The sequence below is a fragment of the Piliocolobus tephrosceles genome, chromosome 11 (genome assembly GCF_002776525.5).
Source record: "Piliocolobus tephrosceles isolate RC106 chromosome 11, ASM277652v3, whole genome shotgun sequence".
NCBI lineage: Eukaryota > Metazoa > Chordata > Mammalia > Primates > Cercopithecidae > Piliocolobus > Piliocolobus tephrosceles.
Genome location: NC_045444.1, coordinates 125,364,148 through 125,391,481, shown reverse-complemented (window position 1 = coordinate 125,391,481; position 27,334 = coordinate 125,364,148). Strand labels below are relative to the sequence as shown.

At 49.4% G+C, this 27,334-nt stretch overlaps 1 protein-coding gene across 9 annotated transcripts in view; it reads left to right on the top strand.

Moving 5' to 3' along the window:
* HDAC4 (histone deacetylase 4) overlaps positions 1 to 27,334 on the top strand; it is a 343,637-nt gene that overhangs the window by 154,524 nt on the left and 161,779 nt on the right. For all 9 annotated transcript variants that reach the window (XM_023228691.3, XM_023228693.2, XM_023228694.2 and 6 more), the window contains one exon: positions 5,442 to 5,513. In XM_023228691.3, coding sequence (XP_023084459.1) covers positions 5,442 to 5,513 — 72 coding nt within the window. The remainder of the gene's footprint in view (positions 1 to 5,441; positions 5,514 to 27,334) is intronic.

Here is a 27,334-nt window from a genome sequence, read left to right as displayed (position 1 = left end):
TCCCTTGCCCTCCCCTCCCCTCCCTTGCCCTCCTCTCCCCTCCCTTGCCTTCTTTCTTGTCTTGTCTTTCTTTCTTTCTGTGGAACTTGACAAGTTAATTTTAAAATTTGTGTAGCAGAGTAAAGGGCCAGTTTTGCCCCAGATGATCTGAAAGAAAAAAGTAGGGTTTTTTGCCTTGCCAATATTAAGAATTATTGTACAGTTATGGTGGTTAAGACAGTATGATTATTGGCAGAACCATAAACAAGTTGGCCAATAGGATTGAGATTTGGCTTATAAGGGAACTAATGTTGCCGATCCGTGGTGAAAGATAAGATCTCTTAGTACCACTGAGGGGACATTTGGCCGTTCTCATAGGAAACCATAACCCAAACCCCTGTCCCATAGCAGATACAAACATCAGTGCCAGTAGATGAGAGACTTACATATAAAAGGGAACAGTGCACAGTTTCAGGGTAAAAATATGTTAAAATATCTCTGCAGCCTCCAGGAAGGGAAGAGTTTGTTGAACCTGACATAAAAGCAGAAGCTTTGAACGATTGAGAAATAGGACCTTTGAGAAGGCATCTGCAGCATTTAATTGACAGAGGACTAATGTTCAGAATTTGTAAAGAATTCCTCTGAATCAGTAAGAAAAAGAACCCAACCGGGGGAAAAAACGGGTCAAAAAGACATGAATCCAAAATAGCCAATAAAAAAGCCAATAAACGTGTAAGAAGATGGTTAGTGCCGTTGGTCATCTGGAAAAGGCAAGTGAAACCTTCAAGAGACACCCTTTCACCCCCACCTGGGCAGGACTAGGTGGTCCCAGGCAGTTCCCAAGGGTGAAATCACACTTCCTCCCCGCTCCCTTCCCCTCCCAGTTCAGGAGCCTGTGCGTGGGGCTTTCACATACTGTCTTTATTGGCTCAAGACACCTCCTTTCTTGTGTGGTAGTATTGTGAGGAGGGCACTGGTCTTGGTGGGCACCTGTTTGCTCAAGGTCCAGCTTCAGACAAGCCACTGGTTTGGTTGAGATGAACTGGGTTCCGGCTGGTGCCCACTCCATGATCCTGGGAAACTGCACAACCCTTGAGGCCATTTCCCCACGTGTGAAGCGGGGGTCTGGGCCCTCCGGGTGAAAGTGAGGTTCCTTTGGCTCCGGAAGGCCAGGTTTCTGGTTAGACACACCTACCTGCCTGACGTGAGGCGGGTTCTGAAAAGCAAAAGCCCTGTCTGTCTTAGCCCTACTCCTCCCATGGGCGGACCCTGAGTCTCAAACAATGCTCAGTTCGCGATGGGTCCAGTCAGCACAAAAGGGACTCCTTGCAAGACTGATGTGGTCACTGCAGTCGACCGTGGGCGTGTGGAGCGCGCTGGGGAACATCACCTGCTGGTGAGGACACGGAGGTACCCGCGCTCCTCAGCCTCCCTCTCAGTGTGCATCTGGTCTGCAGCCCCAGCGCCGATTAAATGCCGTTTGAGGACACTCAGTACTATCGTCCCCATCCAGCAGGGTTTCCAAAAATAGATTCTCAAGCGGAGACAGATAGAGGGAACCTGCTTGCCGCAGGTGTGTGATGAGGAAGTGGTTCTTTGATTCCCATCTTAATTATTTTCCAGCTTGTCAATGTTAGGTTCTTAGCACCACTTTCTCCTTAGCCTGAGAAATTTCAGCCCAGAGGCAGATAAATATGGAAATTCCACCTCTCATCACTAATTTCATTTTAACTCACTCTGGAATATGACATCTGAAAAAACACAGCATTAAGAATCTATTCTGTGCACATTCACGGATGCCATCCCGCCTTCCAGCTGACTGTGTCCCGTAGCTTGTCTGTTTCACCCTAGTGACGGATGTCCTTTGCACCATTGGTCGCGCTTTGTTTAGGTCTGTTCCAAAGCTGTCTTTCCCAGGCCTGGTGGCCCCTGCGCCTTCAAAGTGCACTCTCACCGCCACTGCTCTGCCCCCAGGGTCGCGTCCCACCAGCCACCTCTGGCAAAACGTTTGCCTTTAGTGTTTGACTTCTTGATCATGGCTGCTGCCCTGAGCCCCCGCCTTTCATAAGAGGGACGCAGCATCTGTCATGCTGTCCAGGTGGACGACCAAGGACGGCTCAGGCCGGGATCTTGTCTTAAAGAGATTGCAGCCGTTTTTCCAGCTGGCTGGGGCTCATGGGGCCTCCACATGTGGGGTTAGCGTCCGGCACTGAGAGCCGTATCTGTGCCGCCTCCTCCGGGGCCCCTGTGTGCTTGAGACACTCCTGCTGTTTTCTGATAGTTCCACGTGGCTGCCCCTTTCCGCCAGAGGCAGGCGCTTCCTGTTAACCCAGTGCCGCACCAGAACAGCTTTCCCTTCAAGCATTGCCATGTCGTTCCACGAAGATGTGAACGTGGCAGTGTTGGGGGTTTGAATTTACAGGTTGTTATGAGGCCAGCCAGGCCCAGTGGCGCACAGTGAGAACAAGCAGCATCTCTGTGTGGTGGAAGAAAAAGCCTCTCTGGTCTCTGTCCTCATTCCCGGCAGGGAGCTCTTAGGATCCTGGAGGTTCCTGAGTGTCAGGCGAGCCTTTCGTCATTCGGGGGAGCTTCTTATGGGCTTCTGAGTTTATGCTAATGAAGTGACTTAGGGCAGGACCCCTGGGTAGCCTCAGGATGGGGCTGGTCATCAGGACCCAGAGACGAGAGGGGCAGAATGCTCAGCTACACCCGCTGACCCCAGTGGTACAGAGACACAGGCTCCTGCACACAGCACCCCTCCAGACCCTGCCTTCGTGTTGCTGTTTATTTGCATCTTTTACAATAAACCCGTCAGCATGGTGAAGTGTTTTTCTGAGTTTTGTGAGCCCTTCTAGCAAATTCCAGAACCTGAGAGGGGCTTGTGGGAACTCCTGATTTATAGCTGATCTTTAGAAGTCCAGGAGGCCCAGGACTTGTGTCTGAAATGGGGGCAGCCTTGTCGACCTGAGCCCCTAAGCTGTGGCCTGTGTGCTAGCTCTGGGCAGTTACCGTCAGAGTGGAACTGGATCATTGGACACCCAGTTGGTACCAGTTGGCTAGTGTCAGAAACCACCCCACCCGTCAGTGTACAGGACTGGACATGTTAAGTTCAAGGTCTGGTTTCCGCAGGGAATCCACGTGCTGTTATCGAACCCCATTCTCCTTGGTGTGCCAGCTAGTGCAAGCGCACGATCAGTGTCTTCTTGAAGGGTAGGCGGGACCCGGACCAGCCCAGTGCCCAGAAATGTAGGTGAGCCAAGACCCACTAAGCTGCACCTTGATCTGATACACACGAGTGATGCCTGTGGATACAGGAACACCACATATGGTGACTTACAAGTCGAATCGGTTGCACTGAGATCTGATGTGTCTTCCTGCTCAGCGTCGTAAAAGTAACTTGTAATTAGGCCTTATTTATGAACTTGGTGCTGGAGGGATTCGCCTTTTGGGCTCAGGCGTAAGCAGTTCACTTCCAAACTCAAGAAGGAGCTTCATGTGAGCTGGGACTCTGGCCCCACTGCTGCTGCTCACCACAGGGGGCTTCTTGGTTTCCAGACTTTCTGGTTCCAGGGTGTTTGCTGAGCTGGAAGCCAAGGGTGGGCATTGGGCCGACTACAGGGGAAGCAGTTCTGGGGACAGGCATTGGTTCCTAGGAACTGGTGCAGAGCCCTGACCAGGGTGGTCCACCCAAGCACCCTCCTCTTGACCCCTTCCCATTGGAAAACTACAGCTACATTGAGATCTTCAAAAGGGCCTTCTGCTGTTTCTGAAAGTATTTATAGCGGGATTTGGGTTAAATACACACACATACACACATACATATACACACACACATACGTACAGGCACCTTTTTGAATTTATTTTTTTCTACAGTGACCATTTATTTATTTTTAGGAAAAAAAGGCTTGAAAAGTACTTTCCACTACTATCTGGGGTCTCCTTCTGAGTTGCAGTGAAGGTTCTCGTGAGACATGACATCATGTTTACAATTCAGCATCCAGGCCATCTCCTAGGCGGCCGTGTTCTTTGAGAAAGCCCTGGAATGTGTGAAGACTTGGGGCGATTCCTTAGGTCTGGTGGCTGCTTCTAAGGTGTAACTATGACCTGCCAGTCTTTCTCTTGACCCAGGGAAGCAGAACTGTTTTGCCCCCAAATATGCCCAGTGTCTTACTTCTGTTTTGAAACCTTAAGAGTTGCTGAGACTTGGGAGGAGCTGCTGGTTGGTTGGAGAGGTACCCATGGTTTTTTGTTGTTGTCTTTAAGTTTAATTTTTATTTCTGGCACCCACGTTTGATCTCTGCATTACCCAAGAGCAGCCTCACTGCTGAGCTCCTGCAGGTGCATGCTGGCCTCACACTTTCCCAGCTCTATCTTAGGATGGGCTTCAGATCTCAAGAGTGTGCCCTCCAGTCTCCTGGGGCCCTCGTTTCCGTTCTTGGATACTGAACATCTCCAAGGACACACAGGGATTGGCGATGCTAGGAATTATCTATGTTGGATAAAAAGTGGGTTTTTTTTTTTTTTTTTTTTTTGCAGTCATTTGACCCTATGTTAGTCGTTTTTGTCCTGTTTTAAAACTTGTATCCACAGAGTTCCATGGCTGCCCTGCGAAACTGGTGCTCTCCTCCTTCGCTTAGTAAGGAAAATGACCTCTGCGTGCAAGTCTGTAATGATATGCACATTATTGCAGGGCATTTTACACCACTTGTCAGAAGCTAATTTTAAAAGAAAAGTGTGATTCCTGGAAATCTTGCCAGAGTTTTCTTTCCTTTCTGCTTGGGAGAATATAGAAAAATCCCAGGCAGTCTAAATCCAGCCTGCGCCAGGTTTAGGTGGTGGGTGGGTTCCAGTCTCATCTTTGCAGTGAGTCTGAATAGATAGAAACAGCTCCTGAATACAGTTGAAAAGTGGATTTAAAAGAAAGGACTCTGTACCTTGAGAACACCTGGTGAAGGGTTCTCCATGCCCGTTTGAGGCCGGAGTGGCCTCAGCTCACCTCCTTCCCTGTCCGCACACCCGGCGGGTTTGGAGTGCTCCCTGTGCCGTGTTTCTGTGAGTGTCCAGACCATTTGTCACTATCTGGGAAGAAGAGCTGCTCTTCTCTTTTCATTATCTTAATGCTTGTGGTCTGCAGAAAAGCCGACTTCTGATCAGCACGAGTGGGTATAATGTGGTTGCTGAACAGAAGTAAACCCAAATTGCTAAGCCAGGGGCTCTTAGGCCAGAAACGGGCGTTTGCCGTATCTCAGTAGGAGGCTATTTTGATTATTCTCCAAAGGATCTGTGATTTTCTTTGGCAAATACAAATAATCTATGACGAAGCTGAAAGTGTCCCCCTTTAAAAGTAGGAAGGACACATGCATTTCATTGTTTGGGGAGTCACTCCCTGCAGACTCCCAGCGTAAAGTATGTTGGCTGAAATGCACGCAGTTTCTGAAGCCAGTGCCTTCTCTCTTCTCCAGATGGACTTTCTGGCCGAGACCAGCCAGTGGAGCTGCTGAATCCTGCCCGCGTGAACCACATGCCCAGCACGGGTAAGTCTGCCCACCCCTGCCCCGTCCGGCTGGCCCTGCGCTGAACCAGAGGTGTTCAAAGGCTCTGCCTTACTGGAGGAGTGCGGAGAAGGCGACGGGGGAGGTGGGGGTTATCAGGCTCACTGAATTTGGGTGCTCTTCCTGATGGTAAACGAGGCCATCCTTTTTGGAAATAAAATGGCTCCATGACATGTGAATGGTAGAGAAATGCTGATTTTTTGTGTTTATTGTTTTTTGTTTTTTTTTTCCTCTCTGGTGCTAAAGGATGTGTTCTTCCCAAAGGCACCGACTGCTTGGTCTAGGTGTAAGCCCTGGCCCTGATCCCCGTGAGGACCTGTAGGAAAGACCTCTGAGCTTGCAGTGGGCGGGGCTGGGTCCCACTGGCCATGCGACCATGGACAGACCACGCCTGGTCCATTGCCACCAGCTTTTGTTGGTTAAATGAGTTGGTGGCATCCTCTGTCTTCCAAGCACCTCTCAGCTCTTTAACAAAAAAAGTATCGGTAGTGATCAGAAATATTTCATTCCATAGGTAATGTTTATTTATTTATTTATGGATTTGTTTATTTGGAGATGGAGTCTCACTCTGTCGCCCCGGCGTAATCTCGGCTGACTGCAGCCTTCACCTCCCGGGTTCAAGCGATTCTCCTGCCTCAGTCTCCCAAGTAGCTGGGATTACAGGCATGTGCCACCACACCTGGCTAATTTTGTATTTTTAGTAGAGACGGGGTTTCACCATGTTGGTGAGGCTGGTCTTGAACTCCTGACCTCAAGTGATCTGCCTGCCTCGGCCTCCCAAAGTGCTGGAGTTACAGGTGTGAGCCACTGCGCCTGACCTCGTAGGTAACATTTTAAAATACTCCAAGTCTGTAGGCCATGGAAACAGACTTTTCCCGCTTTTCTTTGTCTGTAAGATCCCTGTTTCCATGTAGAATCCTCCAGGGTTTAAACTCCTTGTGAGGTTACCATTCTTCCCAGGCATGCGGCCTCTCCGAGAATAAAACCCGAACTTCTTGAAGGCGTGGGCCTGAGGGAACCAGCGTTCCGTTCCACGTGCGTCCTGCAGGGCAGCGTGGCCGGGCTTTGCAGGATCTGCGTCCTAAGGCCTGGGTCTCTGGTCTTGGCTCAGCTGCGCCTTTCTTGACAGTCAGCCTTTGCTGCCACTTGTGCCCTCTGGTGCCCCAGTTAGACCCACTCATCACCCCTGAAAGGAAGTTGAAGCCAGCTTGAAGCCAGGCCGAACATTTCCAAGAAGACATTTCCTTCTTTGCCTTGCAGTTCTCCCAGGTCGGCCAGGTTTTCTGTCATTTTCCAAACCCGGAGTTCTGGAGGTGTCTTGGCCCTGCTCCGGGAAGGCCCTCAGTGTCTGTGGGGTGCGGTGCCCTGGCCTCTTGGGGGGGTCCTCGGGGCACTCTTTTCTGTTTTTTACACCTTGATTTTACTCTACATTGTTACTGATCGAGCAGCTTATTTTTTACCCCCTCACACTGGAGCCTGGCGGAGCGGTAGGGAGTTTTAAATACCAGATGAAGATGCACAATTTTAAACTTTTGGCTTATGTCAACATTGCTGGCTTTCACTTTCTCTCAGGTTCACTTTACCAGTATTGTTTTCATGTAAACACTGAATCCTGTGGCTGGGGCATTTTTGAGACAACTTGCTTGTGCTTAACCAGGCGTGGCATGAGGTTAAGAGGATTTTCTGATAGCTTGATGGGCTGGGAAAAGGTGGTAAACATGCATAGTTTCCAAGTGAACCAAAAACAGTGGACTTCAAATTAATTTTCTGGCTTGGGAAGCGCACATTGCCTGTTGAGACCTGCTGTGGGATCCCAGCCTGGTGTGAGGACAGGCCGGGGCTTCAGCCTCCCACAGAGGGCACCTGGGGCCCGCCTCTGCGGCCCGTTTGCGTGGGAGCTTAGGCGAGTTGCTGAATAGCTCAGTTTTGTTTTCTCATTTCTTAGCCGGGGATGACAATGACTCTCTACAGAGTTCTCATAAAGATGAAACATGTGTCATCTTTTTAGTAGTTCCTCAATAAATGTCATCTCTGTGTCCCGTTGACTAGTACTGAGGAATGTGTGTGATGTAGCCTTCACATCCCTGTTCAAGGCCTGGACCTCTCCTGCAGCCTGTCGCCCTCATTCTCTTCCTTTAGGGGGAACTGCTGGACTTGAGAGAGGTGGCATGTTGGGAAGGCTGCCCCGTGAAACTGACGCTGGCCATTTACCTCCCTCGCAACCAGGTTCCCATTGGTCTGAGTCAAAGAGAGTGCCGCGTCTCCTGGCATTTATTGCATATTCGTGCACGGGTTGGTGGGCATGGTGGGAGTGTTTGCAGAGTAATTTTAAATAACGTAGCAGTGATGCCCAGGAACAGTGGGCAGAGAAAGGATGCATGCGTGTGCAGCAGTCCTGTGTGACCTCCGTCACTGAGCCTGCACGGTGGCCTGTGCCTTAGAAGCCTCTCATGTGAAGCGTGTTCTTTCAAACTGTGTTTTGGTCATTTCAACCCACTGAAAAATACTAGAAAGAAATACTCATCTCAGGTTAGGTGAGAACTTGAAAATTGATAAGAAAATGTCTTTAAAGCCACATTTTTATGATATGGGAGTGTAAACATTTTTAGGTATATTTTTATGTCAATCCCCAATTGCTGTTATACATTTCCTAATGATTGAATTTAATCTGAACTATTCTTTTGACATTTTGACATTTGACGGTGTGGAAACAGACTGATACACACACACACACACACACACATATCAAGAATGACGCCGGCATTCGCCGTGAGAGCTCGTTCCCTTTGAACAGATGAGCGTGTACTCGGAGCGGGAAGGCTGCCCGGCAGCTCTCCCCACTGCTGATCTGTCCCGTGTCCTGACCATTCCCTCGTGTGGATGCTGTTATGCCCAACGCAGTCTTTTTCTGATGATGGTTCTTTCTCAATACACTTAGTCCTCGTAAATCCCCACTTCAAACAGAAAAGCATATTCATACCATGTGTTCGTGTGCCAGCTTGAGATTTCAGAAACGTCAGGTGAGTGTGTCACGTGCTTTGGGAAAGTCTATACCAGTTGAGTATCTCTTATCTGAAATGCTTGGAAGCATTGGAAACAATGCTGAAACAATACTGAAAAACTTGGAAGTGTCTTGGATTTGGGGTTTTTTGTTTTTTGTTTTTTGGATTTTGGAATATTTGCATTATACTTACTGGTTGAGCATCCTAAGTCTAAAAATTCAAAATCAGAAATGCTCCAGTGAGCATTGCCTTTGAGTGTCACCGAGAAAAGGTTTTGGATTTGGAGGCATTTTGGATTTTGGTTTTTGGGTCTGGGATATTGTCACCTGTATTGGAGGAAGAAAAAGCCAAAATGCCGTTTGTCTTAGATCAGCTTTGATTTCTTCAACTTCCCTCATAACTTTTTATCTGTAGACTTTGCTCTTTCTTTTTTAAAATGTTTTAAAATTTTTAATTGTAAAGTAGCTCTATCATAAAAGAAAACACATAACCATTTGCCTGCCTCTCAGATGTAACAGACATGTTGTTAGTATTATTCCACCTTTGCCTCCTGTTTCTTTGCATTTTAAGTAAGTGGACTGTCACAGTTGTGGCCATGGCTTTGCTCTTCCCCCTTCCTGACAGTTGTTGTCCGTTTGGTGAGGGGAAGGGCCACCCTTGGAGGAGACTTGACACAGAGGCAGATCCCAGGTGGAGACATGGTGGCAGGGTCGGGTGGGGGCGGGAGCTCGTGACCCCTGGTTCTCTGCCAGAGCTTTGTGTTTTCCCATGGAGAGAGCAAGCAGAGTCATTGACTCAGAGTTAGGCTGGGGAGATGTTGCAGTTTGAGGACAGAGGAGAAGGTATGGAATTAGTCAACCAGGAGAGACCAGCAGAATGTCATACAGGATTACAAACCCAGCTTTGCCCAAGGGCTGAATTATGGAGAACTTGAAAACTGTTACTACTCAGTCATTCCTTTCAGAATCATTGTAATTAACCCCCCCCCCCCCCACCTTCCTGATTATAAAAGCAATGCGTGTTTATTGTAGGAAAAAAGTCACTTGCACTAAAGTGGTGGGTGTTGGGTTCCAGGGCTGGAGGTTGAGCTGGCTCCCAGCCAGGCGTTGCAGCTGCTCAGCAGCCTCGATGGAGGAGAGGGGTGCTTCGGGGAGGAACCTACCTCAGGCATCCAGGAGCAAACTGGAGGCAAACAAAAAAAGGTCCCAACAACAGGAAGTGTGGATGAAGGACTTCCTGTTACCCAGACGGCATGCTGAGGGCTTATGGCCCTCATGGCGCTGCTCTCCACTGGGACCCAGTGCCCCGGCTCCTGTACCCTCTCCTGCTGCTACAGAAGGAAAGCCAGAGCCTCGGATCCCGTGGCCGCTGTCCCAGGGTCGCTCAGCATATACATTGTAGGGCAGGATACATGTCTGCCCTGAGGGCCGTGCTACTGGGGAGAAAGACAGCCTCAGAAAATGCCACGCCCCTCCGTCGGCCAGAAGGGGAAGTAGAGGCGGATGATAAGACAGGAATGCTGGACGAAAGAGAAGCATTTCCAGTTTCCCGAGGCACAGGCTGGTGCTTACATCACCCTCTGTACCTGTGTCCTGGGAAACGTGTATCTGTCAGAGTTAGGGAGGCTCTTTTTCACGTTGTATTTCAAAAGTACCATTTTAAAAAGAAAATTCTGGAACCTTAAAGGGGGTTAACTAGAAACTGTAGAGAAACTCTCCCAAGTAACGCAAACTTCACATTTGGCTTCAGCGTTGGATTCCCAGATCTAAGGGGGTGTTTGACCACCACACTGCCAAAGGGGCCGTGTTTCCAGACACTGCTCTTACATTTTGGAACAGGAAGTATTTGAGGTTGGCCGGTGCCTGGAGCTCACGCTGCCTCCTGGCTGTGTTTTGTGGTGGTTGTTGTGTTGTTTTGTTTGGTGAGAAGAAAGTGGAATCTGGTACAAATCTGCAAGCACATGTGACCTCAGGGGAAGCTTTGAAAGTCTCCCTTTATTGGCACCGGAAGCTGTTAATTGCCTTCATACATGGAGCCCGTGGTAACAAAGTCCTTGGTTGTACTATTCCTGCGTGGTGCCCCTTGGTGAGTTTTTAATCATAGTTGGCATTTCTGGGGTTTGGAGAGGGTCCAGTGAAGGACCCATGGCCACCTCTGGTGGTTCCTTGAGTGGCCCCGATGGAGGGACCGGGCAGGATGAAGAGAGCCCGTGGTGGCCTCCTGGTGGCGCCTGCTGTGACTGCCTGGGTTGTTTTCCTCAGATCAGGGGAAGTGTATTTGAGGAATCAGCTCTGTCCGACATGCAGACTCTGCTGCTCGCCAGCCATGGTCGAGGATTGGCCAGGACTGTCATGTCCACCGCTGAACATGTTGCCTGCTGTGCTTTTTTTTTTTTTTTCTTTTGCTTGCTTGGTTTTAATTTTTGGAGGTAAAATGAAGTGTAGAATGTAAAGACGTCAAAATAAAATTGTTTGTGTAAACCAAAAATAAAATTCTAAGTTCCCCAACCCAATGAATGGACCCCCTTCTTGGCCAAGGGATCCCAAAGAAACTTGAAACATGAGTTCAGGCCATGATGGGAATAGGGGTTTGGAGAGGCCTCCTTAGATCCTCCGCCTTTTGGCGTTCAGGCCCAGCTGACCAGCATTAGCATTAAAACAGCCATCTTACGACTGATAAAACAGACACAGCAGTACGATTCCCGGTTCCACTCTGACTCTGGGGATAGCAGCAGGCGACAGAGAGCAGGCCCTGCCAGAAGGAAAAGTGTTTTACTCCAGGATATATTCCTTCCACCTATTTTGAGTGGCTGCAGAAAACGGCCTCTTGCGGGGAAATTTGCGCTCTGGAGAGAATTCCATCCCCAGGTCTCTTTTTCCTGATCCAGGAGAGATTTAACTACAAGTCACCTTTTAAGTTCCCATAAGAGACATTTACCATCTATTCTCTCTGAATCCTGCTTCCTGGAGGCTTCGTTCATGTAACAAGAACCCCCCTTATCTGAACTCAAACATTTTTTTATGCTGACATCAATTCTTTAGTCAGAAAACCTTTCAGTCTGCCTAGGATCTGTGAGACCCTCACCCTACTTCTTCAAGATGTCCTGGGCCAAACCAATATATGCCTTACATGTGTTGCCTGTATAACTTCTGTCTCCCTAAAACACATAAAGCCAACCTGTAATGGGACCGCCTCAGGCACAGACTTCCTGAGGCTGCGTCCTGGGCCATGGTCACTCATATTTGGCTTAAAATAAACCTCAACTCTTTTACAGAGTTGGGCTTTTTTCGTCAACATTTGAAACATCTGAAAAGAATTCCCATGATTTGATTCTCTTAGTTCAAACCGATGTTGAGAGTTTGTCGGCTACCCTCTGTCACGTTCACCTGAGGGCCTGTACGAATAGCCATGACTCAAAGGCCAGACGCAGGAGTCTGTCCCCCACGTAGCTTTAAAAGCTGACTGCGCTATAGCGTCATTCCTGGAGGCCATGCATGTGTCGTGTACAATGTGAGCAATTTAGAAACACTTTAAGAGTCACTTTTGGCAATTAGGTGAATTGGCCCCATTATGTATTCTTTTTCTTTTTCTTTTCCTTTTTTTTGAGACATAGAGTCTCACTATATTGACTGGAGTGCAGGCTGGAGTGCAGTGGTAGGATCTCGGCTCAGTGCAACCTCCGCCTCCTGGGTTCAAGCAAATTCTTCTGCCTCAGCCTCCTGAATAGCTGGGAGTCCAGGCACGCGTCACCACGCCCGGCTAGTTTTTGTATTTTTAGTAGAGATGAAGTTTCACCACATTGGCCGGTCTTGAACTCCTGACCTCAAGTGATCTGCCTACCTCAGCCTCCCAAAGTTCTGGGATTACAGGTGTGAGCCACTGTGCCCAGCCCTTGTTATTTATAGTTGAGAATAGTTTTGGACCAGAAGCTGCGCCCTCCTGCTTGGTAGCTACCTTGTTCACTAGACGTGATGTCGAGTAATCCTCAAGTTCCAATTCCCCTTCGATGGCTGAAGGCATAGTACCTCTTAAGAATTTCAAAAGGTGTTATTTTTCAGGGCTTGTTCATCTCGATGCCTCCTTCTCCAGTCCTTCCCAATGTCTCATCCCTATCCAGTCCTGTTTTTCTCCAATGCTGTTTGCTTTTTGCCACCTGGGGACAGTCACTTCTGATTTCTGCTCTCCTTCCCCTCAGATCTGTGAACTTCTATGAGCAGTCACGTCAGGCTTCTCGGGAAACACTATGGGGCCAAGAACAGTACCTTTCAGGTGGTGTACAGAGCCTCTATTTCCACCACATTCACTTTCCTCCTAACTCACAGTGACAGCTCCCTCCTGCCATCCCGCTTCGGGCTCAGTATTGACAGAGGCTAGTGAAGGATCAGGTCCTGAGCCCAGCTGAGTTGCTCTAAGGCCTGGGAGCCGGTAGACATCGGGGCAGCACAGTCTTCCTGTCTCCAGTCGGCCACGTGGCCTCCAAGCTGCTCCTCACCCGGCGTCCCGGGGCTGCTTGGTCCTGGGCCAGGGCGCAGGCAGCGAGGGCAAGTGTCTGGTGCAGCATCCGGCACACAAGAGGGGTCTGTGTTCTCTTGTACTCTTGCTTCCTGGTGCCCTCCGGTCTGCCTGGACCCAGGTTCGTGGCTCTGCCCTTCCTGTAGCTCAACCACCGTCCCTTCCACCTTCCCATCCCTCTGTGGCAATGTCCCTAGGAGCGACTGTCTCAAGTGAAACCCAGCCCAGCTGATGCTAGGGAGCATAACAACAGCAGGGCTTGAATTGCATTGAAAATGTGTCTTGAGAAGATTCCTGGTGGATGGAAGCGGCTGGGAGACCTAGCAGAGGGCCCGGGCCACCCTGCAGGGGCAGCGGCTGGACCTGCAGCCCGCGGGACCTGATCTACGGGGCGGTGACTCTTGTGGAGCTGCTGAGTTGTCGTGTTTGCCTTCAGAGGGCCCTTCTGGCTTTTAATGGTGTTAGCCCCTCTGAGGCTTGGCTGCTTATTTGACTGGGTGGAGACTGAGTTCCTCAGCACCCAAGGCATGCCCTCCTGTCCTGGAGCTCCAGGGCTGCCTCCTGCTCCTGGCCACTGTCTTTGGAGGGCCTGTCTTCCCTTCTCTCTGTTTCTCTGTCTGTATTTCCCCAAGGTGCTTGTTTGTCTGTCTGTCCAGGCTCTGCCTGCTGTGATGACAGTCCTCCTGGCCTAAGTGAGCACGGCTATCTGCCATCTGTGGCAGAGGGCACTGAGGCTGGCGGGACCTGCAGGGGCCATGCATGGTGCTGACCACTGGGGGCTGCCCGGTTCCGCTTGGCAGTCATGTCCAGCAGGCTGCTTGACCCCTGTGACCTCACTGGGAGGGCCAAATGCTGCCTGCCCCTGTCCTGGGGCAGGAAGACCAGGACACCTCACGTGTAGCTGGCCAACTTCCACTGGGTTGCAGTTTTCAGTACTGTTCCATCTCCCTCTCCAGAGGGGAGTAGTCCCTGGGCTGCCAGCCACGTGGGGTAAGTGGTGGTTGGGGTCCTGCATTCCCTAAGCAGATATTTCATTCTCCTTCACCTCCAGTCCTGGTGCCACCAGTCCCTGTGCCCCGGAGGGCTGTGTGACCGAGACTGGTCTGCCCCTCCCTTGGCCCACCCTGGCTGATGGGTCAGCTCTGCTGTCTCTGATACCTTATTCACCCAGATCCTTTCTGACTCCAGCATTTTGGGGCTGCTGTCTCGTCTCCTGTATGTGTGTTGTGCTGGTGTGTCTTTCTAAACAGTCCACACACTGTTTTAGCAGGATCTTGGAGCAGGACAACTTGACGGTGTTCACTTCGTTATTTTTTTACCAGAAATGTCCCTGTGGCTCTGAAATGCCACCCTGGGGCTGGCGGGTGGGACCTGTGCCTCCCCACGCAGCTGAGGACACTGCTCCCTGCCAGCCCCGCCCGCGAGCCAGCCTCACTTTCCAACGGGTTCTTTCCCTGTCCCCGGCACCTGAGGCAGAAAGATAGAAAGCTTCTCAATCCTGGGTGCACATTAGAGTGTTTGGGTTATTTACGTTGATCACAAGAGTTCTGCCCTGTTACATTTTACATTGTTGTTGTTGCTGTAGACCCAGAGTTCTGAAGAGCTTACTCTATGCTTGTAGCAAGGAACACAGGTGGTAAGAAAGCAGACGGTTATTGGTTGGGGCATCGTGGAGAATTGGGGATGCCATCTGAGAAATATCCTCTGAGTGCTTCTAAAACCGTCCACACAACCACACCAAACCCGGATGGGGTGGAGCTGGTGACTGGTTGCTTCTCTACTTTAGAGGGAGAAAGAAAGCTGTGTGGCAGTCCCAGCAGTGACCCTAAGGTTTGTGTTGATACAGAATGCAGAGAAATCTCACTGAGTGTCTCTGGGGGAAGATTCCACAGTTCTAAGCAATGATTGGTTGGAAGAAAGGATTTTTTTTTTCCACTGCGAATTTGGTTTGTGTGTATTCGGAGGGTCACTGGTGGCCAGAAGTATTATCCAGGAATGAATTTTTGCATCATGACATCATTTGTGGTTAAAGGGCTTTTTATCTTTTTTCTTTCATTACCAGCTTTGTGTGCTTTAAGGCTGTGGATTGTAAAATGTATCCAGAGAGCCTGCGCAGCCCTCAGTGGCATCTCAAAGCCTGTGCCGCCAGGATGAGGGACATGGCCCTTCGCCGACCCTTGTCTATGTTAGGTGGTTGCAGTCCAGCTGAAAAGGTGTTCCTTCTCAGCGGCGCATTTGACCCTAATGTCATGTTTTCGCCGTCCCAACACCACGTCCCCTACCAGAGGAACCTGCCCATCTTTCAAGGAGGGTTTCCATTTCTGGACCTCACAGCAAGACATACACACTGTCGCGCGTGATGCAGAACCAAACTCAGGCCCTCTGTGTTTCCAACGAGGGGCTCCAGGGGCCGTCAGAGCCAGGTGTCTGACCGGGTGAGGGAGGACTGGAGGTGTCCCTTGGGTAGCAGGTATGTGGCCACGGGTGAGGGGAAGAAATTGAAGGCAGTTCAGTCAGGCGCCTGAAGAAGGGGCTGGCACTTCTTTCAGTTCTCCAGCAGTCTGCTGAGCACCCAGCCCCGCGTGGGCCTTCCCAGGCGTGCCTACCTTCCCCCGCTTTCCTGGCTTCCCTCTCCTGCTCCTGAGCCCAGCCAGGCTCCACCCCTCCGTCCAGGTGTCTCTCATTCCCCCCGGGGTGGGGGCAGCCCTGCAGGCGGTGGGAGTCCAGCTATGTTTTACTCTCCCACAGACCGACTTCTGCCTTCGTGGATCTGCTCCTGTGAGTGTGTGTTTTCTATTTTATTAATTCCTGTTTTTATCGCTGTTCTCCTTTCTCTGCGTTTATTCGGATATGCTTGTTCTAACTTTCAGGTTGAACATTTCCCTTGTGAATTTTTAGCGCTTCTTCCTTTCGGATGGAAGCAGTCAGGATTCTGTGCGGCGCTGCCCTCGGGGTTCAAATGGGGCTGCTTCGGTTAAGTTCTGATTTGTAGTATTTAATTTGTAAAACATATTACCTTAGCACTTCGTAAAGTCTTGCTGTTTCTCAAGAAAGTTATTTTGAAATTTGTTTTATGGTTCTTTTATTTTTTTGAAAAAATGAAATATTTAGAAGCGTTTTTTGATTTCTGAAAGTCTGAATTTTCCAAGTCATGCTTTTCGTTATTGATTTCCAATTTACTCCATTATGGTTAGAAATTACCCAGTCTGAATTTTATTGAGATTTGCTTTGTGGTCAGTGTTTATGAATCTTTAATACCTGTGTGAGAAGAGTTTGAATTCTCTAGTTGTTGGGTGCTGGATTCTAAATATGCTCATTAATTCAAGCTTATTGCTTGTAAATTATCTACAATATAGAACATGTGAGAGGCGAGAATTGCTGTGAAGGAGGGTGAGCAGTCAGGGACAGAGGGGATTCAGGAGGGTGGATTTCTGCATTGAACTCATTCGTTCATTCATTCACCCATTCATACTGATTGGGTCTTCTAATGCCAGCCCCTGTCCTTGGCATGTGGGATTCAAGTATTTATGATTGACACAGAGACCCCTATTTCATGGTGCTCGTGTTACCCTGGGAGGAAGAGTGGAAACTGGTAAAGGCAATGAGTAAACAGTAGAGCAGGGAAGGCAGAGCGGGGCTCAGAGTGGAGGGGCTGTGATTTTACACCCGCTGGTGAGGGCAGGCCTCCTTAGAAGGTGAGCAGACGTCTGCAGGCCAAAGACCTGGTCAGGAGAAGAGGGAGTGGACAGCGCAGGAGACTTAAAAGGCATGGCTTTGAGTGACATGGAGGCTCCTGGAGATTCTGAGCAGAGAAGCGACACCACGTAACCTATGCCATAGCGAATGCAGTGGCCACGTGGGGCAGGCATCGGAGGAGCAGGGAGACGCACCAGGGTCTGGGAGCAGCCAGGCAGTGGATGGGCTCAGTCCGGCTAGACGGAGTGGGAGTGTAGAAAATGGTACCAGCTCTGGAGATGTTTGACATAGAGGGAATTTCCTTAGGTTGCAGATGGGCTGTGCAGGAAACAGAAGAGTCGAGGGTGACCTCAGGATTTTTGGCTTTAAGCACTGCTGATGGAGTTGCATGAATTCCTGGGGAATGTGGGTGGAGCGGACCCTGCGCTGGGATGAGGATTAGTATGGATCTGTGCAGTGCTTTCAAAGGCACCCAGTTTGAGACACTGAGTGGTGGGCGTTTGCGAGCCTGAGCTGAACTTGGGAGGGGCCTGCGCTGGGTGTTCACAGCAGAAAGATACATGGACATGAACTCTCCCAGGCAGTGGATCTCCTCCGTGCAAGCTTCACAAAGTAAACTTTGTTTCTTTTCCTTTTTTTTTTTCTTTAAACAATGTTTGCTTAGTGCTAGCATGCATCTTCTACCAAATCCTACTTTGTAAAGTGTTACTGCTGGCAAGAGACTTACCGGCTCCAGGATCCTTGTTGGGCAGAGAGTGTGAGCACACAGCCTCCACAGCCAGCAGCAAGGTCCTGCTCAAAGTGGGACCTGCGGTTCCTGCTAGTTACAGCAATGATGAGGACACTGATGGCCACAGGTCTCCTTACCAAGGCCACCCGTCCGTCACTCAGCTAAGTACTGTGTGTTCATTGGCATTTAATGCCCCTGGGGACATCACACAGTAGTTACTGGTTCAGGAACTGAGGCTGGGAGGTGTAAGTCACTTTTTAACAAGCTTCCCAGGTGATTTTTCTGGACAGAAGTCTGAACCAGCCCCCTACCTTCTGCATTTCCACCTGCCTGCTGGATTATTCCACCCACAGTGCCCTTGAAAGATGCTGTAGCCCAGGCCGGTCTCCAGAAAGCCCAGGCGGAATGCACGTTGCTGCCTGGAAGAGGCTGGCTCACCCCAGAGGAGGGGGCTACGTCCTTCAGGCCTCTTCCTTGGTGCCCTCTCATCTTCTCCAATGCCAAGTACAAGAAATGTTTTCTATTTTTAAATATTTCAACTGTTACTGTTAAGTAATAGTGGTTCCTACTTTGGCCCAGCTGTTAGGTGAAACACATAACCAAACGTTTGGAGGTTGCTAAGAAGGAAATTCTGAAATGTGTTCTTATGTAAACTTGACCTTACGTAACTGAGAAGGCAAGAACAACTGCAGTGGGGTTTGTAGACTTCCTAGACCGCTGAAACTATTTTTAATTTTCAGACAATATATTTTTATCCATTGGGTTTAGGGTATTTGGATAGCTTTCAGGAGTAACGTGTAACTTGTGCTGGTGTGAGCAGGCTAGAGAGACGGGCTGCAGTGCTTTCAGGGAGGCGGTGGTGTTCCAGGAGGTGTGGCCAGTTTTGAATCCAGGTGACAATTCGTACTGGCTGCATCTGCCATCTGTGAAACCCGGGTCCCCGCTGGGACCTGCTTCAGGGGGCTGTGAGGACGAAAGATCACAAAGCAAAAACACTTTAAATTCGCGCTCAGTCCTGAAATATTAGTCTTTTGTTATTGTTTCTATTCAATTGCTTTTGCACTGGAATTGTAGAGTCTTAGAACGATTTTCCAGGAATGCTTTGTCCATCACGTGATTGTAGCAGCATCTCAAACGGTGGCTCTGTCTGTTATTTCTGGAGGTCATGCTTGTCTTTAGTGGCTGCGCTTCTGTGTGAGAACTTAAAGCACATTTCGCCTTTTTTTTTTTTTTGGTATGGGGTAAGGCCTGGTTCTATTTATAGTTTCCAGGAAGTACATTTGTGCACTTCTTGAAAGCCACAGCTTACCAACTGCATGCCAGGTTTTTATTTTCAGCTCTTGCTCAATTTGAGCTTGCAAATATTTCCAAAAGATGTTTTTTTTCTTCCTGGGGATATAGAACAAATTAGGAACATTAAAAAGATTTTCTAAAGGGCTTTAAGGATAGTTCTGAAATAGGGAGCAGGGAAAAAATCTAACACTTGCGTTTCCATTAAATCGCGGAGCAAAAGCACACAGATGGTCTTGCTCCCTCCAGATAGAGCCCTGGCTGGTACGGCCAGCACCCAGGGACTCTGCATGCAGAATTCCACGAGAATAACATCATGGGCTGCCGTAAAAGCCGGGGATGTGAAGCGAGGCGTTTCTGGTATGTTTCTGGCCTCGCTGTGGCACAGGGTGTCAGCCCTTGGGTGGGAAGGGTCTTTGGAGCCCCTTATGGCGGCGAACTTACAGCCATATTTGGATTTGATGCTGGCAAGGAAGGACTTTATTTTCTGTTAGAATCAAATTTGGAATATGTTTTTGAGTAAAGCTTGTTGATACAGTTTATTACTCAGAAGAAAAGAGCCATTTAAGTGACCTGTTAAGGAAAGTTTTATTTTCTCAAAGTTCATAATAGCTTCAATAGTTTCAGCTTGTCATTTAATAGAACCCTCTGAAAGAAATATTCACCAGAAAAGAATCCCATCCAGCTGTGTGAGCTGTGAACATGGCTCCTATCCACGAGGACTGGCTGGAAAATGAGAGTTCTGAGTTTATCCTACATTCAGGGGGCCTCTAAGAATGTGGACAGATGTGGAAGTCGCCGTTCTTCAGTTGAAGGCTGTGTGTGTGTGTGTGCGCGTGTGTGCATGTGTGTGCACATGTGTGCGTGTGCACGTGTGTGCGTGTGTGTGTGTGCACGTGTCCCCCTCTCAGCGCACTTTGAGGCGCAACTCCAGGTGACTCATGTGACACCGTTGAGTCCAGGCCTTGCGGTGAGTGCTGAGGACACAAAGATGGGCATGGGCCGTCCTTCCCAGGTGGCCACTCTTAACCCCTAGGTGGGGGGGACAGGGTCTCCAAAGCTCCTGTCACACCCCTGCCCTTTTTGTTCCACTTTGCGTTTCAGTAGCCCCTGTGGGGTGACCAGATACTCTTAGCTTTGTTGGAGCTGTGATTTTTTTTCCAGAGGGTTTCCCAGAATGCTCCCAGCTCCTCCCCTGACGTGGTGTCAGGTGGCACCGTGGTGCACAGACCTTGGCTTTCCTGGGCAGTTCATGTCAGAGAACGGGCCAATGTCTGCTCCATCCGCTTCACTTCTCTTTTATTTTTCTAAATGGTGTTCACAAGCACGCTGATAGCGTCTGACAGGGTTCTCCTTCACGTGGAGGCATCATTTAAGGCGACTGTGAACAGGGAAGGTAGAGAGAGACAGGGCGGGGAGGCCTCTGTGCTTCACTCAGCGGGTCACACATCACTGCCCGCAGCATGAGCTAAGTCCAAGGGCCGGCGGGAGGGGGTCTTTGTGGGGAGGGAGTACTCCGCCTTAGTCATGGTGACAGCGTGGCACCAAGGTCGGTCCCCGGCTTTTTTGGCTACAGAAGGTGGAACCAGTGGGGGAAACCTGGTAGAAGGGTACCTGGAGCCTCTCTGGACTTTCTTTGGAACTTCCTGTGATTCTATAATTATTTTTTAAATTCACAATATTAGTGTGAAAAATCTGTAATAAAATATATGACTCATTTCCCATCTGTTACCCATTTAAAGTTGAGATATGTCATTCCATGGGATTAGAAATAAAGAAAAAATGATGGATGTTCATAGATGAAGCTGAATGGCTAAGGTCGATCATTGTGGCAGCTGGATACGTGGGTGTTTATGATATTCCTCTCGCTAACTTTGTGTGTCGTTGAAGATTTTCATAAGGAAAGGCTGCTGACCGGTTCCTGAGAGTCTTCTGGTACCATCTTCTCCGAGGTCACTGTCTTGCCCTAAGAAGCACAAACTGTCCCTGCGTAGGCTTTATCACTTCTGCCTAGATCAGCAATCTGGCGGATTTCTTTCATCTTTATTATCTTCTTCCTCTTTTTCATTGCACAATGTATGCTTTAATTTTCTAGTTATTTTTCTGACTTTCTGAGTCCGATGTTTTTATTTGTTTGGGTTCCTTTTGTAGTTACTTAAATGTAGGTAGCTATTCATTGTTCTCTGACCTCAATTTTAGGCAATTCCTACAATTTTCGATGTGTGATATGTTCATTACTTTATAAATTTGTATCACTTTCACTAGAATTTGAAGTGTTTAAGAGAAAGGGACTCATTTTTCCTATGGTGGGATTTTTGTTTCCTGGTTTTATTTCTAATTCTGTTGCTGTGTGTTGAAGTGTTTAGTCTACACTGTGTGTATTTGGAAGTTGTGTTCTTTACGTGGCATTGGTTTTTGTAAATGTTTCATGGGGCTTGCAACAAAAGGCATGCATGGCTTAGTGGGAAGCGGTTCGAAGCCTATCTGTTGGCTGAAGTAGGAATTGTACGATTCCCTCCTCTGTACGCACACCTCCTGTGTGTTTGCTCTGCCGTGAGCGTGCAAGGGCAGGTTCCTGTCTAGTGCTGAGCACGTGTGTCTGCATTCTGTGTATTCTGTGTTTTCACTTGAAGGTACACATCGTGCATGCCTTAGACATTTCCATCCTCTTTGTAGATTGCATGCTTTATACTTAGGAAATGGGCAGATCTGTCTGGTATTTCGGGTTGGATTTAATCTTTGTGATATTGATATCTTGATTGCACATTTCATTTTGTTTCTATTTGCCTTTTGGGGCTTTTTACCCATTGAATCTGAGCCTTACGCTGGATTGGTTTTTAATATAATGATTGTTCAGTTCTGTTTTTTGTCCAATCTGATAATTTTCATGTAACTGTGTTATTTATGAATGTTGATAAAATGGACATATTTCTCCTACAATTTTCATCCAATTTTATGTTCTGTTTTCTGTTTTTGTTTTTTGAGACGGGGCCTCACTCTGTCACCCAGGCTGGAGTACAGTGGCATGATCATGGCTCACTGTAGCCTCTACTTCCCAGGCTCAAGCAATCCTCCTGCCTCAGCCTTCCAAGTAGCTGGAACTACAGGCACGTGTCACCACTACTGGCTGACTTTTTAATTTTTTTGTAGAGATGGGGTCTTATGATGTTGTCCAGGCTGGTCTCAAACTCCTGGCCTCGAACGATCCTCCTCCCACCTTAGCCTCCCAAAGGACTGTGGCTATAGGCGTGAGCTCCTGTGCCCAACCCTGTTTTCTGTTGTGAAGGCTTCTTGTTTTGTTTTCTATTTGACTTCTTGGATATGGGCTTTCTTACCTTTTATTTGGTCTGGCGTGTGTGGTTTCTTTTCCTTCTGGCGATGTAAAAGGCCGTGCCCTCTTTTTAGTTCTTATTGTGTGAACTCTTATAAGCTCATATGCTTTCCCTGAACTGTGCTTTCCGGTTCCAACACCTTTGGACCATGTGTGCTGATGTCCCTGTGAGAGAGTAGCCCGTCGGCACAGACGCTTTCCGCCATCTCTTTTATTTTGTTACTTGCAGTGTTATTTTTAGTTTTGGTGATTCTCTTTATAACATATAAATAATATATTTAGACTGACATTTATCAGGTTATTAGCCTTAAAATAGTTACTGAATCTGTCACTGAGAAAAATGAGAAAACAGATACATTAAGTTTCTTCCCCCAAATTTTAGTTTCGTTACCGTTTCCATTTAAAATGTGAGGAATTTTAGGTGAACCACTGGGTTTCGGAAAGTCGGGTTTGAAGGTGTGGTCGCTTGATTATCCACCATGAAGGGGAGTAGAAGGGCCTCTTGCTTTCCAAGAGCTTCTGGGAGCGATGCTGCCGGCTCCTGGAGACCCTGTTCCCGCCTGTGCTGTGTTCAGGCTCTGCCACCAGCGGGCCCTTTGGAGCCCTGCAGAGGCATGTCCTCCTGTGCCCACCCTGAGGCCTGGTGCCCGCAGCCTGCTGTGGCCCAGGGTGTGAGAATGTCTGCAAGGGAGTCTTCTGTCTGCCAAGGAGCCTCCCTTTCCATAGGAGAGCTATAAGGGGATTCGGGGTTTGGGGTTACACTGGGGGAAGGGAAGGTGGCGTGAATGCAGTCACCTGTCTTTTGCTACTTACGTCTCTTCTGACAAACCAGGGACTGTGTCATTTAGAAATTGTTGAGAATAGTTGGAGGTGGCTTAGTCAGAGCTTCCTTCCTGTGCACATTCTGACTTGCCAAGAAAGGCGAGTACGGCGGGTGGAAGCCCAGCGCGCCCACTTCTCTGCAGACTCCCGTCCTGGCCCGGGGAAGGGAAGGACACACACCGTTCCCAGTCAGTCCTGTTCCCAGGGGCCCAAGCAGCCCACGGGGGGAAGGCGTGCAGGGGGTAGAGTGAAGGCGGAGGGTCTGGCAGGTGGAGCTTCACCCAGGGAAGGAGGCTGTGTTCCTGGAAGGACATTCAGTTCAAGAGGAAAGGCTCAGATGTTCATACCGTAAATCTTCAGCATCACATAAAATTTAAAACTCAGTTAAACAAAGCCTTCTCTTCTTCAGAAGGTTTTGGTTGTTAGTGGTCTGCAGCGCAGCAGGTGTGGACAGTGAGCACCGATGTCCCCAGCTGTCCTGAGAGGGCAAGGTCAGGGCTGGTAGGGCACCCTCCTCATCCTCCTCCTCATCCCCAGTTGTCTCTAAGGTCAGAACATGAAAAGATCAGCTCTTAGTGCCAAGGTTTTTTGGAGACGTTTTCTTTTATATTTTTTTTCTCTGGAAAGGTGTGTGAGAACATTTCATTTTTGTTCTTGAATGGAATCTTCCGCATAAATACTACATATATATGTACATATGTGAGTATGATGAATATCTGTGTGCGTGTGTATATATATAAACATGTGCGTTTTTATATTCATTGATGTGGAACGTGTTCACAGTGATTACTAGGGGAAAAGCATGCATAATATGGTCCTAATTAAAATGTAAAAGCCATATACAATGTAAGCACATGTACATATGTATGCTGAAGAGTTTATTTGATTTTTTAAACAAATTAGGGTTTAATGTGTTAAAAGTACATATTATTTTAAAATGAGTTTGGGTGCATTCTATGAATATATCATAACTTTTATGAGTCGAGTCAAAGGCATAAATATTTACCTGGGGACTAACGCGCATTCTCAAATTGCCTTCCAGAGAGGTTGCACCAGTCATTATTTATTCAGGGTGATTTTTTATGAACCAAGATTCGCAGACCCCCAGTGCCTGTGCGGAGCTGATGACCACCTCCTCCAGGGAGCCCGGTGCAGAGGTGCTGGCGCAGACAGCTTTGCCAGTCCACACTTTCTTGCTTTGAAGTTTGTGTGTCTTCTTTCTGTTTTGGTGAGTGGGGAAGGGGTGTCTGCTGCTGGAGATTAGAGAGAGGTCTGGCATTTCCTGCGGGGGTGTCTCCTAGTGTTGCCACCGTTCATGTTGACCAGAGAAGAGAGATGGACTCCAGGTGGTAGAACTGAGCTCCCTGCGCCTTTAGCCGCCCCTGTCCTCAGCCTTTGCCCACTCCAGATGCGAGGAGGTTGGCGATGGTCTTTGTGCCCTCCCTGCTGATTTCAGGTGAGATGAGGGACTCTGGCCTGCAGGGAACCCAGGTTTCTGGGGCGTGGACCCTGCTTCTCTGGGCTCCCAGCCGCCAGCCCCTGGTTTCATGTCACCAGTGACTCCCTGTTGCCAGCTTCCGTGCCCAGTCTCAGCCCACGGCCTCTCACCAGTGTTGACTTGGCGGAAGCACCTCTTCACTGCACCGTGTGCTCCTGGTACCTTCCCGTGCCCTGGCCACCAGTCCTCGGGCGCCTTGGTGGGTTTTTCTTATCTCTGCAGCATCTTCACATCCGAGTGCCCCAGGGCTCATCTCTGGCCCACTCCTTGTTTCCACTGAGTCATTCCCTTGGTGATCTCCTGGCCTCATCCCATCAAATCATAGATCACAACACCATCTTGATTCTGTCACTCGAATGTTTGGCTCCAGCCTGGGTCTCACCTGCCTTCCAGGTGCTAGAGCCTGCTTGCTCTCCATCCCCAGCTGGGCGTTCTCAGACTCAGCAAGTCTGAAAGCAGGCTCCTGATCTTCCCCTGCAAACTTGCTTCTCCCGCGTCCTCCCCTACTCAGGGCGACCACCAGGCTCAGGATCCTGAGAGTCCCCTTGACTCCTCTTTCTCTCCAGCCCCACGCGTGGCCTGGCAGCCAGCACTGGCAGCTGCCCATTAAAGCGTGTGCAGAGGGAAGGGTCCCAGTCAAGTTTGAAAATGTTCTAAAAACTTGATAAATCTAACAGTTTGTTGGATTGTACATTTGAGAAGGGTGGAGTGTAAAATATACCTCCTTAAAGCTATTAACGTGTGCTGAGCCTGGCCACTGCTCACAGCTCCAGCATTGTCACACGTGGCAAGCCACAGGTGTCACCCACGTGGCTGTTGCAGGTGCCTCCTCACCTGGCCCCGATTCTGTCCTTGCCCCTCTAGTCTGATCTTGGCCAAGGAGCCAGAGTGTGGTTGACAGAATAATGGAATCCCCGTAATGTCCCTCAGCTAATCCTCAGCCGCTGTGACTGGGTAACCTTATGCAGCCAAAGGAGCTCTGCAGATGGGGTTGTTACGAACCTGGAGATGAGGAGGTTATCCTGGATGATCAGGGTGGGCCCTTTGTCTTCACAAGGATTCTTTAAAGAAGAAATCAAGAGGATTGGAGTCAGAGGAGGCATGCAGACAGAGCAGAGACAGGGCCACGCAGGTGCTAGCATTGAGGAGAGAAGGGACCAGGAGCCAGGGGACATGGCAGCCTCCAGGAGCTGGAGAAGGCCAGGAGCAGAGTCTGCCCTGGAGCCTGCAGAAGAAGCGCAGCCCTGCCGGCTTTCTGACTTTAGCTCCGTAAACCCCGTGTCAGACTGTAGACTCCGGAACCGTAAGATAATAGACATATGTTGTTTCAAGCCACTGAGTTTATACTAGTGTGTCACATGCATCAAACACAAGAAGCTAACACCCAGAGTGAGCCTGTCAACTTTACATCAGCCAGACCCAGCTTGTCGCTCCCATCCACGTGACCTAGGCGGGTTTCTCTGCCTCCATGCCTCAGTTTTCCACATCTGTGAAATAGGGACTAGCAGGCGGTTAGGCACGTGCTTTGCATAGCGTTCTGCTTTCTTGTGGGTCCCCTCATCCAGCTGTGCACTCATGGAGGGCAGGCCCTGCCCCATCCACTGCAAGCGCTCCAGGGAGCTGGAGATGAAGGCTCACTGTGTCCCTGTCAGGCAGTGTGTGTTCCATACTTTTATTTCATTGTGTGCTGAATGTGGGCTGTCCTTTGCCTCTCCCCTTGGTTTTTCTCCTGGGAACCCTGATGCTGGGTTTTCCAGCGTAAGCACATCAGGAGTGTTGTTGCTGGAGTTGGGTAATGGCTCAGGCCACTCTGTGAACTGGAAAAACACATAGCTGCAGCTACAGGCTTTTGGGGATAGACAATAGATGGATCTCCGGAACCCGAGTGAATTCCAGATGCAGTAGCAACAGTAGCAGGCTTGTCTGTGAATGTGTAGGGTCCAGAAGTTTCTTCTGGAGAGCTCGATCCTCCAGTGAGTGGTTGAACTGGAGTAGCAGTCTTCAGCGAGCAGGGAATGAGGGGCGCCAGCACTGCTGAGTTGTGCTGTTGGGTTTAAGGAAACCTGAGGGCCGTTGCTGAGTGCGTTCTCGTTCAGCATCCGCCACAGCTGACTCTTCAGCATTCCCGCTGGCTACCCAGCATCTGCCCTTGTGGCTGTGGCCCCGCCCGCCCCTCCCTGGCCCCTACTTTGCTATTATGGGACTGGCGAGCTGTGCTAAGCCCTCCTCCTCCTAACTCTTGTTTTCCCTCCAGTGTCATCGCTGTCTCATAATCTGGGGACAGCTCCTGGTATTGGAGGGACCAGAGAGAGCAACCCAGACGCCACACCTCCTCCACCTTTACGTGTTCCTGGGCGATTGCAGGGAGGGGCAGACAGTAAAGAAGTGAACAAGTCAACAGGCTGGAACCCAAGTGGGTACAGAGGCTAGAGGGGGCCTTTGTTTCAGTCTGCTTTTCTGTTTTTCACATTAGAGTCTTTCCCAAATGTTTGGTGATCCTGGCTGGCCATCGTCTAAGAGTGAGTCTCTCACAAGCTGGGCGGGACATACTGACTGCTTCTCTTCCTGGCCAGGTGGCAGGCAGGGACCCGATCACTTCCTGGTGGTCTTGGATGCCACTGCCTGTTGTCCTGTTCTCTTAGCCCAGAGAGGACCCTCTCAGCTCCTTCCTGGAGTCCAGGCCTGGCTCCCACAGCCTCGCCCCTTGGCATGTCAGCTCTCACTGCCCCTGTTTACTGCCCCTGCTGGCACTCCTGCCCTCAGCCTGATGGCACCAAGCCTGGGAATTCTGGGGGAATGGGATTGGTCCCTCCATGGGGTGCTGAAGGGATGAGGGGTCACATGCTCTTTGCAGATCAGCCTTCCCCAGGCTGTTCTGGCCTTCACACCAGCCTGGCTTCAGCAGTCTGGTCAGCCAGCCCC